Source organism: Hemitrygon akajei, chromosome 23 (genome assembly GCF_048418815.1).
Source record: "Hemitrygon akajei chromosome 23, sHemAka1.3, whole genome shotgun sequence".
NCBI classification, from domain to species: Eukaryota; Metazoa; Chordata; class Chondrichthyes; order Myliobatiformes; family Dasyatidae; genus Hemitrygon; species Hemitrygon akajei.
The window spans coordinates 33,890,199-33,904,980 of NC_133146.1; the positions used below are offsets into that span (position 1 = coordinate 33,890,199).

General features: G+C 42.4%; 1 protein-coding gene across 2 annotated transcripts in view; it reads left to right on the forward strand.

Annotated features, from left to right (window-relative positions):
• The window catches only part of LOC140715323 (putative lysosomal acid lipase/cholesteryl ester hydrolase), a 107,598-nt gene extending 92,968 nt beyond the window's left edge, over positions 1-14,630 (forward strand). For both annotated transcript variants that reach the window (XM_073027365.1, XM_073027364.1), the window contains exons 6-10: positions 3,694-3,830; positions 4,885-5,031; positions 5,550-5,621; positions 8,965-9,036; positions 12,941-14,630. In XM_073027365.1, the coding sequence (XP_072883466.1) occupies positions 3,694-3,830; positions 4,885-5,031; positions 5,550-5,621; positions 8,965-9,036; positions 12,941-13,174 (662 nt within the window). In that variant the 3' untranslated portion in view covers positions 13,175-14,630. The remainder of the gene's footprint in view (positions 1-3,693; positions 3,831-4,884; positions 5,032-5,549; positions 5,622-8,964; positions 9,037-12,940) is intronic.
• The last annotated feature ends 152 nt before the right edge of the window (positions 14,631-14,782 follow it).

Below are 14,782 nucleotides of genomic sequence, written 5' to 3' on the forward strand. Positions count from 1 at the left end.
TCACAGCCCCCCCTTCTCATTCAACCCATTGCAACTCCTTCCTGGTCTCTATGTTCCTATCTGTTAAAATAAGATAAATGTTAATTTAAGATTATTCATCTCCTCCATTTAGGACAGCTGTAGATTAATAAACAGTAAACAAAGTATACTGCAGATGCTGTGGTCAAATCAACACGTACAAACAAGCTGGATGAACTCAGCAGGTCGGGCAGCATCCGTTGAAATGAGCAGTCAACATTTCAGGCCGAGACCCTTCGTCTGGACTGAAGAAGGAGGGAGCAGGGGCCGCATAAAGAAGGTGGGGGAGGGTGGAAAACCAATCAGAGGAAAGATCAAGGGGTGGGGGAGGGGAAGCAGGCAGGAGATAGGCAGGAGAGGTGAAAGAAGGAATCTAAGGGGAAAGCACTATGGGTAGTAGAAGAAGGCAGAATCATGAGAGAGGTGATAGGCAGCTAGAAGAGAAGGCAGAGTGAAAGTGGGATTGGGGAAGGGAGAGGGAGGGAATTACCGGAAGTTGGAGAATTCGATGTTCATGCCAAGGGGCTGGAGACTACCCAGACGGTATATGAGGTGTTGCTCCTCCAACCTGAGTTTGGCCTCATCGTTGCAGTAGAGGAGGCCATGTATGGACATATCCGAATGGGAATGTGAAGCAGAGTTTAAGTGAGTGGCAACCGGGAGGTCCTGTCTGTTGTGGTGGACGGAGCAGAGGTGCTCGACGAAGCGGTCCCCCAATCTGCGTCGGGTCTCGCTGATGTAGAGCAGGCCGCACCGGGAGCACCGGATGCAATAGATTACCCCAACAGACTCACAAGTGAAGTGTTGCCTCACCTGGAAGGACTGTTTGGGCCCTGAATGGTGGTAAGAGAGGAGGTGTAGGGACAGGTATTACTTGCGCTTACAGGGATAAGTACCAGGTGGGAGGTCTGTGGGGAGGGACGTGTGGACCAGGTAGTCGCGGAGGGAATGATCCCTGTGAAAAGCAGAGAGGGGTAGAGAGTGAAAGATGTCCTTAGTGGTGAGGCAACACTTCACGTGAGTCTGTTGGGGTCATCTGTTGTATCCAGTGCTCCCAGTGCGGCCTCCTCTACATTGGCGAGACCCGACTCCAACTTCCGGTAATTCCCTCCCTCTCCCTTTTCCCCCATCCTACTTTCACTCTACCTCCTCTTCTAGCTGCCTATCACCTCTCTCATGATTCTGCCTTCTTCTACTACCCATAGTGCTTTCCCCCTACATTCCTCCTTTACCTCTCCTGCCTATCCCCTCCCTGCTTCCCCTCCCCCACCCCTTGATCTTTCCTCTGATTGGTTTTCCACCCGTCCCCCACCTTCTTTATTGGGCCCCTGCCCCCTCCATCTTCAGTCCTGGTGAAGGGTCTCGGCCCGAAACATTGACTGCTCATTTCAACGGACGCTGCCCGACCTGCTGAGTTCATACAGCTTGTTTGTATGAGCTGTAGATTAATTTTTTCATTGAGTTCCATGAAATCTTGGCACCATTTGTATGCTAGTTTATAACAATCATGGAGTACCTTTACTTCCTTCTGTGACATAGAGACAAAGTGACGTGTATAGTTCATGTGAAGGAGACATTTTGGCACATTAGTTATTGCTGCTGCCTTAGCTCTAGGAACCTTGGTAAGATCCTGACCTCAGAACTGTCTCTGTGGAGTGGGCATGTTCTCCCTAGGGGTTTCCAGTCGCTCCAGTTTCTTCATGTTCCAAAGACGTGCTGTCCAATTAATCGGCCACGTGAAATGAAAATTGTGTCAGTGCAGGAAATGTAATGACGCTATTAATATTCACCATATTAGTGGTGGAAACCTGTAAGGGTTATGCAAATGCACAATTGTGTACCAAATTCCAGCAATTGATTTTTCACTTCTATGGGAAATGAGTGGAAATGAGGTTGCTCGGTGGGCAGCCATCATGGATCCTAGGGGCCTCCTGCAGTGTTGTAAGAAGCAATTGAGTTAGTGCATGGGTACAAGAATGCTCCCGTTGTTCTCACTGTAAAATAAACCATGGAGGAGTTAGTCCTGAAAATAAATGCGAATGTGTTATGAGTATAATCTAAGCCCATATGATTATCTTTTTATTTATTTAGAGATACAACATGGTAACAGGCCTTTCTGGCTCAGTGAGCCTGTCCTGCCCAATTATACTCGTGTGACCAATTAACTTACTACTAATGGATGTTTTAGTCAGATATTCTGGCTTATTTAACAATGAGTGAAACTGAGCGTTTTGATGGTGCGAGCCCCTTACTTGAGTGGCAGGGTGGAGATGCGTTTCTACCAAAGGCGCTCCTTCCCTCTGCTAGCCCAAGTCACCTTTGGGAAAGGTGTAGCATTTGCTTTGCTTCCCCTGATAAGGGCAGATGGTGGATGGTCACATGAGCAGCTGGTGCTTATCACGTCCTGGTTATGTGACCACTGACGCCAGGCAATCTCTGAAGAGTATTGATAGTGACTGGGGTCACCCATCTTGTAAAGACACTGCCCAGAAGAAGGCAATGGCAAACTGATGCTATAGAAAAATTTGTCAAGAACAATCGTGGTCATGGAAAGACTATGGTTGCACACGTCATACAACACAACGCATAACGAATGAATGATCACTTTACTTGTAAGAAAGGATATCTGTGCCTAAATTTTACCCAATCTGAGAGATCTGCAAAAACCAATGTGTTTATAAATACTGAACAACCAATCTCAATCTAGGAACTAAAATGTTCTATCTTTACTCATTTTTGCAGAGTATGAACGTGCATGTCTTTGGGATTAAAATGGGAACAAAAATATATTTTAAATTGGAAATAAAATTTATTCTAATTATTTTCAATAGGTGTTGGATTTTGGAATAGTTTTGAGGGACTGAGAAGCAACACATACAAAACTGGAATTTTTAAAGTGAAAGATTATTAAAATGGTTTAGCACACCATTGTTGTTCAGTTCCCCCGTTCTTGACATGCCAGACTGCCAGTGCTCCGATCTTCAATCCACTCCAACATTCCAGGGTCCGTCACATGACATTTCAGATCTTTTTTGTTCGGCGTCCCAACAGTCTGAATTCTTGAAGCATCCAACATTTACCTCTAACTACTGCTCCCAACTCACCATCCCCACTGTTCCCAATTAGTCCTGAAAATCAACAATGTTAAAAGTTAAATTCTGTCACAAGCCTTATAGGCTCATCAGGCCAGTGCTTATGCTGGTTTCCATGGCGTGAAGCAACTGAGAGTACAAGACTCCCCCCAGGATAGGACGCCAATCTATCGCAAGGTTAACCCCCAGCATTTTGCCGGTACCCATTTTCAGCTGGGTGGACTCGAGCAGTGTGTGGTTAAGTGCCTTGCTCAAGGACACAACACACCGCCTCAGCTGGGGCTTGAACTCACAACCCTCAGATCATTAGTCCAACACCTTAACCACTTGGCCACGCGCCACACCAATCAACAATGCTTACTCTAAGTATTCAAGACAGATGTGCATTTGCACTTGCTGTCAGATTCCTTCCATTATAATGATGACTGCCAATAGCTTCATGGCAAATTCTGCAACTACATGCTTTTCTTAACCCATACAATGGAATCCTTCTGTTTGATTTTTATTGTTTATATCTTAGATATAGGAGAGTTTTAATGATGATCTTCAGCTTCCCCATAACATTCTGTTCTTCCTCCATCAGGTTTCATAGCCTTTTCTACAATGCCAGAGCTCGCAAAGAAAATTAAGTTATTTTTTGGCCTGGCTCCTGTTGCGACAGTTCAATATGCTACCAGCCCACTGGTAAAACTTGGTCTTCTTCCAGAGTTTTTAATCAAAGTAAGTGCCTGCTTTTTATCTTGATAACCATATTTGAATTGGGAAGAGAGGCAGTTTAACTGTAGGAGTTGGAGGGTAATTTGAAATTTGTGAAGCGATGGAATTTTCTATTCCATGGGTTCACTGGAGAAAGGGGGAGGCCACTGTCTGACTACTGCAGCTGATAACTGAATAAAGCTGCTAAGCTTCATTATTTGGTGTTCAGTTGATATGATGCACATGATTTGAGGATTGTGATTAAATTATGCTTTGAGTTTGTAGCCATACAACACAGAAATAGGCCCTTTGACTTATGGCATCCGCACTCCCCATCGAGCACAAGTCATACACGAATCCTAATTGATCTGTGTTTCCATTCGCATCCCTATCATCTTCTCCACCTCTTCTGCCATCACCCATCTACCCTCTACAGTAGCCACTTAACCCACCCACCAACACAACTTTGGCATGGTTCCTGTGACGCGCCAGCCTTTAAAGGCATGGCAAGGAGTTGGTGGGCTTATAGCTGGGAGGTCTTAGTTCCAGGTTCCCAACAAACACCACTTAAAAATAAATACCTAGTTATGGCCATAAAACACCTCCTCTAAATGTGCCCCTGCACTCCGCTGACATTACTTTCAGTTTGATGATGGTAGTTTGTGTGAAAAGAAAGGTGAATCATTCACTAACCCAAGCAATTTTGCAGATGCTGGAAAGCCAGAGTAACACACAAGATGCTGGAGGAACTTGGCAGGTCAGGCAGCATCTGTAGAGGGGAATGAACTGTTGGGACAAGACCCTTCATTCAGCATTTTCTATGCATCGTTTATTATGGTTTTCTCATTCATTGGAATATGTCTCTAACTTTTGTAAACTTGCTGAGCAGTCAATTGACTAAACAAGCTTGCATGGATCAACTTCCACTTGCTTTTTCAGGGCATCGTGCCAGAGTTGTTCCAGATAATCGGGAGAACTTCCCCAGTAGAAATCTCATCCTAAGTCTGTTACTACCATTTAAGTATTTAGGTTTTGCCTAACTTGTTAGTGACTTTTTTTTTGGCATTGTTGTTTTCAGGATATTTTTGGGAGACGGGATTTCCTTCCACAGACCAAGATAATAAAGTGGCTTGCTACACACGTGTGTGACCAGTTCTTGATTGAGGAGCTGTGTGGCAATGTATTCTTCATAATAAGTGGATTCAATACGAAGAATCTTAACATGGTAAGCATAACAGAAGTTTGAACGCTCGAAGAAATGTTGAGAATGTGTATGAAAGATAGTCTATTTCTATTACTTGGATTTTACTATTAAAGTCGAATAATCCAGTGGGCTCAGAACTTTACTGGTCCAGCAGATTTTTTTGACTGTTGCATGCTATTGCTATAACTATCCCATCCCACTTTAACTTCACTGGTTTTAGATGTTATTTAGTATTATTAATTTTTTCTAGTGAACTTTGTATAGTTTTATAAAGTTCATGAACAAGGGCCCCACTGAGTGGACGTAGAATATAAGCATCACTTGCAGTGATTTTTTACGAAGTGAACTCAGGTACTGGCTCTGGAATTTGCAACAGTACCTCCTTTTTCTAAACAAAAATGTACAAGGTGCAGTCTGTCCTCATCTGGAATCACAGCATATTTCAGATATGTTTGGACTCTTTGTTTCTATAATTGTAGTTAAAAGCATTGCATCCAATATGTTTATTGGTTCACTTTTCTTTAATTAATGCATTGCAGAGCCGAATTCCAGTCTATTCAGCCCATTGTCCAGCTGGAACATCTGTACAAAATATTCTCCACTGGAGCCAGGTACAAACTCTGAGCATGTCATCAATGTCCTCATTTGTTGCAAATGTTGCCATCTAAAGACGATTGTCTAGAAATTCGGTATTGCTTGAATAAATGCTATTGTGGGTGAACAATGGGAGGCTGCACAAGTTTTCCCCCTCGGAGGTCTCCAGTAGAAAAGTTTTGCTGTCATGAGTACCAATCTATCCTGGATAACTAGAGCAAACTTCATTGTGGAGTGTTGAGGGGGTGATTGACTACTGCGGGGATGGTGTCTGTGGTATAGTGGTTAGCGCTCCGGGGATTCAGACTGTTTGGGTACTGAGCGTTGGAAATCTGGAATATCACGTGTCAGGGCTCTGCAGCTTTGGAGTGGATTGAAGACTGGAGCCCTGTCAAGAACACTGGCCAATTGCCTCACACTGCTGTTTTAAGACCAAATGCGTGTTTGGATGAGTGGACCGCCAATCAGAGTGGGATCTGTGGCAGTGGAGGAGCATCACAGTGCTATTGGGTGTGAGGGGTTGGATACTTAATCAAATTGGGGCCTGGGGAGAGACTGGACATGCAGTGATATTCTAAAAACATTGGCAGCAAAGGAGCAAATTGGGAATTGAAAGCCAAGAAAACAACTCGAAGGAAGAGCTGCCTGCAAGATGATTTAGGACATGATAGTGACGGAGCTGGCCAAGACTTGGATTATGTATCTCTGGCCGGTAGTGAATGTACCCACTTACCCTTTTCTCACCAATGTACTTGTGATAGATTAATTTGTCCATGTAAACTGTCTCTGCAAGGACAATGCAGTGATCTCTTCTACCAAGGTCCCATCTTTACATCAAGATGCCCTTCAGAATATTCATTATATTATAGTTTGCCTAGTAAGATAATCTACTTTGACCTTGATTGTTCTTGCCAAATTTTTCCAAAGAAAAGGTTTTCCATTGCCTTCTTCTGGGCAGTGTCTTTACAAGGTGGGTGGCCCCCAAGCATTACCAATACTCTTCAAAGATTGTCTGTGTGGTGTCAGTGGTTGACCAGGAGTTGTGATATGCACCAGCTACTCATACGGCCATCCACCCGCTGCTCCCACGGCTTCACGTGATCCTGATTGAGTGAGGGTGGGACTAAGCAGGTGCTTCACCTTGCCCAAGAGTGACTTGCAGGTAAGGGGAGGGAAGGAGTACCTTATACCTCCTTTGGTAGAGACATATCCCCACCCACCATCCTGTAGTACAAGATTATATATGGAAAGAGCAAATTATGCATCCAATAGATAGAGCTAAACCACCTCAAAACCACCTCAAAACCAATACATCAAAGTCAGGCAGCATCAATGGAGGGGAATAAATAATTGACATTTCAGGCTGAGATCCTTCATTAGGACTTGGCCTGAAACCTTGATTGTTTATTCCCCTGACTTGCCGAGTTCCTTCAGTATATTGTGTGTGTTTAAGATTTCCAGTATCTGCACACTCTTGTTTACAATATATATTATCAAAGTTCAGCAGCCCCACCCCATCTAGTGACGAGTGAGGAGAAAGCTTGAACAATGTCCTTATCCTCCATAAGGTAGGGGCCCAGTACGCGAGTTCCAGAGACAGAGCTGAAAATCGGAAATGTCAAGTAGGCAGACCATGTCAACTTGGCCTTGAAATCCCCATCATCAGGAAAGACAGTTTTCAGCCAGGTTGTTTCATCCTTGTGATATCAATAAATGGCCGAGAGCACTAAGTACAGTAGAGACTATCCCAGTGTAGTGCTGAAGATCTATGTTCCAGAATTAGCTTCACTCTAGCAGAGCGGTTTCAACACAGATATGACATTAGCATGTATCCAAGAATGTGGAATGTTACTGAATTAAGTCCCTTGGACAAAAATTGGGGCATATCATTTTGGTTAAATTGCTTCAATTATCAGTAAAATGATAGATACTCGTTCAACAATAAACTACTCATCATTTTGGGGTTTTACCAGTTCTGCAGCTGAAGAACTTATTGCAGACTTGCTTCAAACATGGACCAATGAGTTAAGGTCCAAAGGGTTTTGGCAAATCTAACTGGGCATCTAGGCACCGGATCACTGGCAAGGCCCGTTTTGGTGTTTGATCTTCTGCTGCAGATGTCAACTGGACTAAGGCCCAGCTGATGAACTGGAGCTTTACACATTTTGAGCATCAACAATATGCCACCAGATTCCAGGCCATTTTGAGAGGGTAAGTCTTTGAAGGTGGCATTGTGTTAGGAATGCTCCGTAATGGCCTGCTTCCCCCAAAGGGGCAGTTTGGTAGAGCTCCAAGCTGTTTGGGGTGACCACTGGTGGAAGGGGTGCAGTAGCAATTGATATCTGAAGATGAAGGTCTCAGGTCAGAAAGTTGAGGCCTGAGTTTCAGAAATAGGGGAGGTCACAGGGGTGCTGCAGGATTGGGGATGATTAGGAGGCTGAATAGAGATTGGGAAGGGAATGACCAGGGAAGACAGTTGAAACACGAGGAAATCTGCAGATGCTGGAAATTCAAGCAACGCATACAAAATGCTGGTAGAACGCAGCAGGCCAGGCAGCATCTATAGGAAAAAGTACAGTCGACATTTCGAGCCGAGACCCTTTGTAAGGACAAACTGAAAGAAGAGATAGTAAAAGGTTTGGGGGGGAGGGGGAGATCCGAAATGATAGGAGAACACAGGAGGGGGAGGGATGAAGCTAAGAGCTGGAAAGTTGATTGGCAAAAGGGAAAGAAAAGATCATGGGACGGGAGGCCTAGGGAGAAAGAAAGGGGGAGGGGAGCACCAGAGGGAGATGGAGAGCAGGCAAGGAGTGATTGCGAGAGGGGCAGAGACAGAAAAAAGAGAGAAAGGGAAAAAGGGGGGAATAAATAAACAAATAGATAGATAGATAAATAAATAAGGGATGATGAAGGGTCTCGGCCCAAAACGTTGACAGTGCTTCTTCCTATAGATGCTGCCTGGCCTGCTGCTTTCCACCAGCATTTTGTGAAGACAGTGGAATGCAGGATTGGAGTGGGAAGGTGTTGAGGGTTATTGTTGCTGCAAGTATGAAAGCTGAGTGATGACCTTACCCGGCAGTCTTCCCAGTCCTGAGCTGTGAAGACTATATCGTCCTCGGAAACCCCGCGGGGAAAGGTATCAATACCTTTTCAACCTGGACTGGGTGAAGTGTTTGGTGGAGCCGAACTGGGGAAATTTCCAAAGGGAAGCTAAATTTCACAGAAATGATAGTTAATGGTTTCAGTTTGCGTGAGATAAGCAGATTGTGCATTTGAAGTGTCTGGCAACTGGTGTACACTTGTGCATTGTATTAGTTGGGTGAGAAATGGTTTTTTGATCATGTGATGTTTGTTTTCCAGAACACAAAGACAGGAAGATTTCAGGCTTTTGATTGGGGTTCCGAAGATGAGAATATGGCTCACTATAATGAGGTATTGTACAGGAAATCGCCCATGAGGGGAATTGGTGTCTTTTGATAGGTTGTATTCTGTATATCCTGCAAGGTGGTTCTGATATTTTATATCATTGCTGGACTCTAGGTTTATAACAATGACAATATCCTTGCCAGTATTATGCTCCAAAATTGATGAAGTCAGGATTTCCACAAGTGCATGATTGAACCCAGATCCCAGAAGTGTTGTACTGACCAACCTGCCTCCACCAGCTGCCACATCACGACAAATCATTGAATTGATACTGATTTCTGTTACTTATAAATTGATGAGTCTGGAAATTTCACACGCATAATGCTGTGTCCCACCCTCCTGTATTTATGTACTTGAATGTTTGTGGAGAGGGGGTGAGGTGGATTTGATGAATGAAAAGGACCAGTTCCAGGTGAATTTGGACCACTTCCAGCCCTCCATCTCCCCTGCAACACCAACATCATTTGTAGCAGGGTTATTGTGTCATCGTTTCCCATATAACATTTCTGTCAATTATATACAGTATACTCAGTGGCCATGTTACCAGGTGCAGGAGTGTAATCTTCTGTTGCCATTGTCCATCCACTTCAAGGTTCAACATGTGTGTTTAGAGATGTTCTTTGGCACACCATTGTTGTAATGTGTCACCTTCCTGTCAGCAAGGGCCAATCTGGCCATTCTCTGCTGACCTCTCTCATTTAACAAAGTGTTTTCACCCACAGAACTATCACTCACTATGTTTTGTTGTTTTTCGCACCATTCTCTGTAAACTCCAGATCTGCAGTTTCTGAGAATCTTTAACTATCTCTTTTGGCACTGACAATCATTCCACTGTCAAAGTCACTTGGATCACTTTTGTTCCCCATTCTGATGTTTGGTCTGAACAACAACTGAACCTCTTGACCATGTCTGCATGTTTTTATGCATTGAGTTGCTACCACATGATTGGCTGATTAGATATTTGCATTAATGAGTAGGTATATCTAACAAAGTGGCCAATTTGATTCCATGTGCAAACAAATTTATTTCCATCTGGGAGAGCTTCTTAAAACCTCAACTTAAGACCTTCAAGATTGAAATCATTTACCTTTAAGTCCTTGAGCCTTGTCTACACCCCTGCATCAAAACTACACCTACGCCAAAACTATGCCACTTGATCTCCAAACAGCCCATTGATCTGAAGCCCCTGAATTTGACCTTGAGCCTCTACTATTGTTGTTGATTCCAATTTCCCGTTCCCATCCCAGTCTTCAAAGTCTTTGACTTGGTTTCTGATTTCCAACAATCCAATCTTGAGAATGGCCATATATATCCCGAAAGAGAGAACCTGCAGTATGTCCATTACCGGGTGAAACGCAAAGTCTTTGGGGTAACTGCAAGTCTTTGTTTTTGCTATTGCTTTGCTCGCGCTTGAGTGCTCAGTGGCAGAGCCGATGCTTGCTCTTTTCTGCCGGTGGGGGGAGGGGAGATCGTGCTCACTGCCGCTTACGTGCTGGGGGAGGAGCTGGGGGGGGGTGGTTCTTCGGGGTTCTAACATTTAACTGTCCTTCATTCTTTGGGGTACTCCTCTGTTTTTGTGGCTGGTTGCAGAGAAGAAGTATTTCAGAATGTATATTGTATACATTTCACAGACATTAAATTGTACCTTTGAACCTTTGAAATATAAATAATATCTTATTCCTGCACAACAAATGCTGCTTGCCCCATTGAATTCCTCCAGCAGACTGTTGCTCCAAACTCCAGCATCAGCCGTTGCTTTGTGTTGCTGCTATTTTTTTTGCCAGCTGAAATGTACAAGGTTTGGTGGATTTGATGTGGCAAAATGGACAGCTGCATTCAGTGCCTGCACTACAGGCAGTCCCCGGGTTACGTACGAGTTCTCTTCCTGAGTGCGTCTTTAAGTCGGATTTGTACGGAAGTCGGAACAAGTACATCCAGTATTATTTAGCATCAGTTAGTCAATCGTTTGTCTTGGTATATAGTATATATTTTACCTTTCTATGCATATAGAACACTTAAGAAACGTATGTATTCCAATAATTAAACCACTGCGTTGCTTGGTAATAATTGTAGCTTTCATTAGGGCAGCACCTTTCATATGCTCCATTATTCTCACTTTATCTGTTATCCTTTAAAGTTGTTCCGATCGTTGACCAACTGTAGCCTAATGCTTTTCCAGTTACCAATGGCGTTTCACCTCTTTCCAAACGCTTTATTATTTCCACTTTATTTTTAGTCGCAATCGCTTCCCATCAATGGAACAGAAACACTGCCGGCAGCGGCTCCCGAGGTCCACTGGGTCCTAAAGTCCACCGCACTGAGACAGGCTAAATGGGACAAGTGGGGGCTGTGCTGGGTTTGAGTATTTGATCCTCCACAATATTCTGTGTGGGAATTTAAACTGGAGATGGCAGAGAATTTTTTAAGAGGTCAAGTTGCGAGCTCGACATCAACCCAGCACGGGAACGGTCTATCACTGGATCGAACTCGGGGAAACTCCATTCTCCAGCCCGGCGCTGATCTCACTGCGCAACGAGCGGACTGAAATTGGGGGGGGGGGGGGGGGGGGTTGCGGGCGGTGTCAGGGTGAATCTTACTAAGAAAAATTTAAGCCAAATACAAAGTTAAACACTCAACACAGTGTCCACGGCAATGACTTAAAATTGCGGACGGCGTTCTCCTTCCTCTGTTCGTAAGTACAAGTTGTCCATAAGTCGGACATTCGTAACTCGGGGACTACCTGTATTCCTGTCTACCCCTACTGGTAGACTAAAGTTACTCAGCACATGGAATCACATCAGTAAGAACCCCGCAACTATTTTTTTATATATAAACTGATTTATTGGCCAAAGATTTTATTTTGCTCGGTCATTTTCAGGTATGTTTAGTATACTTTGATATTCAATATTTTAATTTTTTTTAAAAACCTGTGTATTATTGGCAAGGCCAGCAATTATTGCCAGTGTCTATTTGGCCTTGAAGGTGGTGGTGAGCTGCCACACTGAACAGTTTGTGAAGCTGCTCCCACAGAGCTATTGAATAGATAGCCTCCAAGACTTGTGCTCAACAACGAAGGATTGGACTGGTGATATATTTCCAAGTCAGGATGGTCTGTGGCTTGGAAGGTAATCTGCAGCTAGTGGGGTTCCTGTGCCCCTGAAGCCCTAATTTAAGTTGCTAGAGTCATTTCTTTAGAGAAAAATCTGGTTCAGGTTCATCTAACATATTAGTTTCTTCATGACAAACCTGTTTAAGACCTGAACTTTAATGATTCTTTTATACTATAAGTAATTCTTCACACTCCTGCGTGCTCTGCTTTTCACTTGCATCAAGGTCTCAGTAAACTAGAACCATTCTTCAATTAATTTGCCCAAAAACAGAAACCGTGATTTCACTCTAGAATGAAGCACACTTAAGAAGGATCCTAAATAGTTTGAGATAAATTTACATTACATTTTTTTTGTTGCTACCTTTGATAGTTTGGTAAAATACTCCTGATTGTTGCTTTTATATTTAACATCAGTTTGTGGGACTTTGTTGTGTTGCATTGAAATCAACTCTCCAATACTAAAGGTCCTTCACCCTACTGAGATATAATATGGGAGTGAGGCCCCTGGGGTCTGGAGTTGAAGGAAGTACTGATTTTCATTTTGGAAATACTTATTTCATCTCAGTTCACAATTATCTGCATCCTAGAGTTTGGGATGGCCAGCTTCCAATTTCATCACAAAATAAGTTTCACTGCAGTCAGGAGAGGTACATAAATATCCCAAAGAAGATTCCTCATGTGGATATCACCTTGTCTCAGCTCCATCCTCTTAATCCGGTATATTTAAACTAGAAATTGACTGCACTGACTTATGTTTGTGTTGTGACAGAGTTCTAATCTCCTTTTGTTTCTCTTGACCAGACAATACCGCCTCTCTACAACATAAAAAAGATGAATGTTCCCACTGTTCTTTGGACTGGAGGTCATGACTGGCTGGCTGATCCCACCGACGTGACTATGTTGCTACATAAATTGCCCAACTTAATTTACCATAAGGAAATCCCAGATTGGGAACATCTGGATTTCATCTGGGGCCTGGATGCTCCATCACGCATGTACAGTGAAATCCTCAATCTCATGAAAAAATATCGCTGAGTCTGGAACAACATGCTGTAAACATTTTTTAAAAGTAGAGTCAATATTTACTCCGGTTTGTGTTTTCTAGATTTTCTCTTTCAGCTGCATTACTGGGATCATTGATGGTCTCAGGTAGTTCTTAAAAATTATGTACCATATTTTAAGTAAAGCTTCTAGACCACCTGATGGTTATGGGAAAGTGTTGGGTCTGACGTGATTTGTCATTGTTCACATTAGCTTTACCACTGACAAGAAAAAAAACTGATCATGCCTATAATTACAACACAGCCAAGCTTTTCTACTGAGTGTCTTGATAAAGACTAATTAGATTAAAGACACCCTTTTTTAAATTGATTTTTATTCTTGTAAATGTTTTCTGCTCAGAGTGAGCACTTTTTTAAAGCAATGCAGGCCTTGTAATGGAGCTCTAGTCAACAGATCAGTGATTATACAGGGTATTCAAGACAATGAATTCCTCAGCGTCCTTAATTTCAGATGTAATTAATGTATCTGATTCCTTTTCAGATAATCATAATAATAATGTGGAACCCTATCCACTGGATTCTGTATTTTGATACTAATACCACTAGTTTAAATTTTCAACAATAATTTTATTACTGAATGCAGACTTTCTGAAATAGATCTTAACTCATTACCTGGGACAATCTACACCTCATCATTCAAGGTCAGAAAATAGTTTAATTAAAAGCTAGCTTTGTTTCATTTAAATACTTGAGTTTCCACAAAAAAAACACTGAATGACCTGGTGTGGACTGTGCAAATATTGTGATAGAGAACTTGAAAGAACTCTTTACTGTGTGATACTTTTTATATGGAAATTATTGTATAAAGAAATATTGTTGCTGTCTTGGGTGTAGTTTTAATGTACTTTCAATAGCATAATTTGAATTTGTAACATTTAACGCAAGTCAGATACTGAGCACAACTCCACCTGGTCCGGTAAACTGGAATAATGAGCGCATCATGCAGAGTGACAATTCATTATTCCATTATGTACTGACCTCGCCAGTACAGGGTGGGTGTCCCTTTTCTCATTTAAAAAGTTTGCAACATAAATTTGTAAAACTAGCCACAAAGTAACAATTTTGATTTTCTTTAGTAATGTCTGTGGATTTGCTGTGAACCTGACAGCTTCTGGTACATTGCAATCAATGTGTATTTGTGTTAATTATTTCAGAACAAGCAGGGTTGAGGTATCTGTCAGCATTCATAGCTGAATTTCAGATCAATAGATATAAAGTAGCGATAACCTGAACATAATTGTTATGGTGCTTAAAGATTGGAATGCTGGTGGATGATGATGCAAAACTTCTGAACTGCAGAAGATAGTTCTAATACTGTGAAATCCATCAAGTTTGCCTCTTGTTTTATAGTGCCTTGTCATATGTCTTACTATTACAATGGAACAATTTCAATAAAGAGTAAGCTACTATGCTTTCACATTAATTATAAATATTGTGTCCATTTTTAAACAGACTTGAATGGTAAACCAATTGCAGTGCATTCGGACTTTAAGGTACTATATGGAATTAAAATAAACTGTAAAGAGGTTAACAATGGAGATTGAGGATTTGTTAATGAACATGAGTAGGAATAAACTTTTAT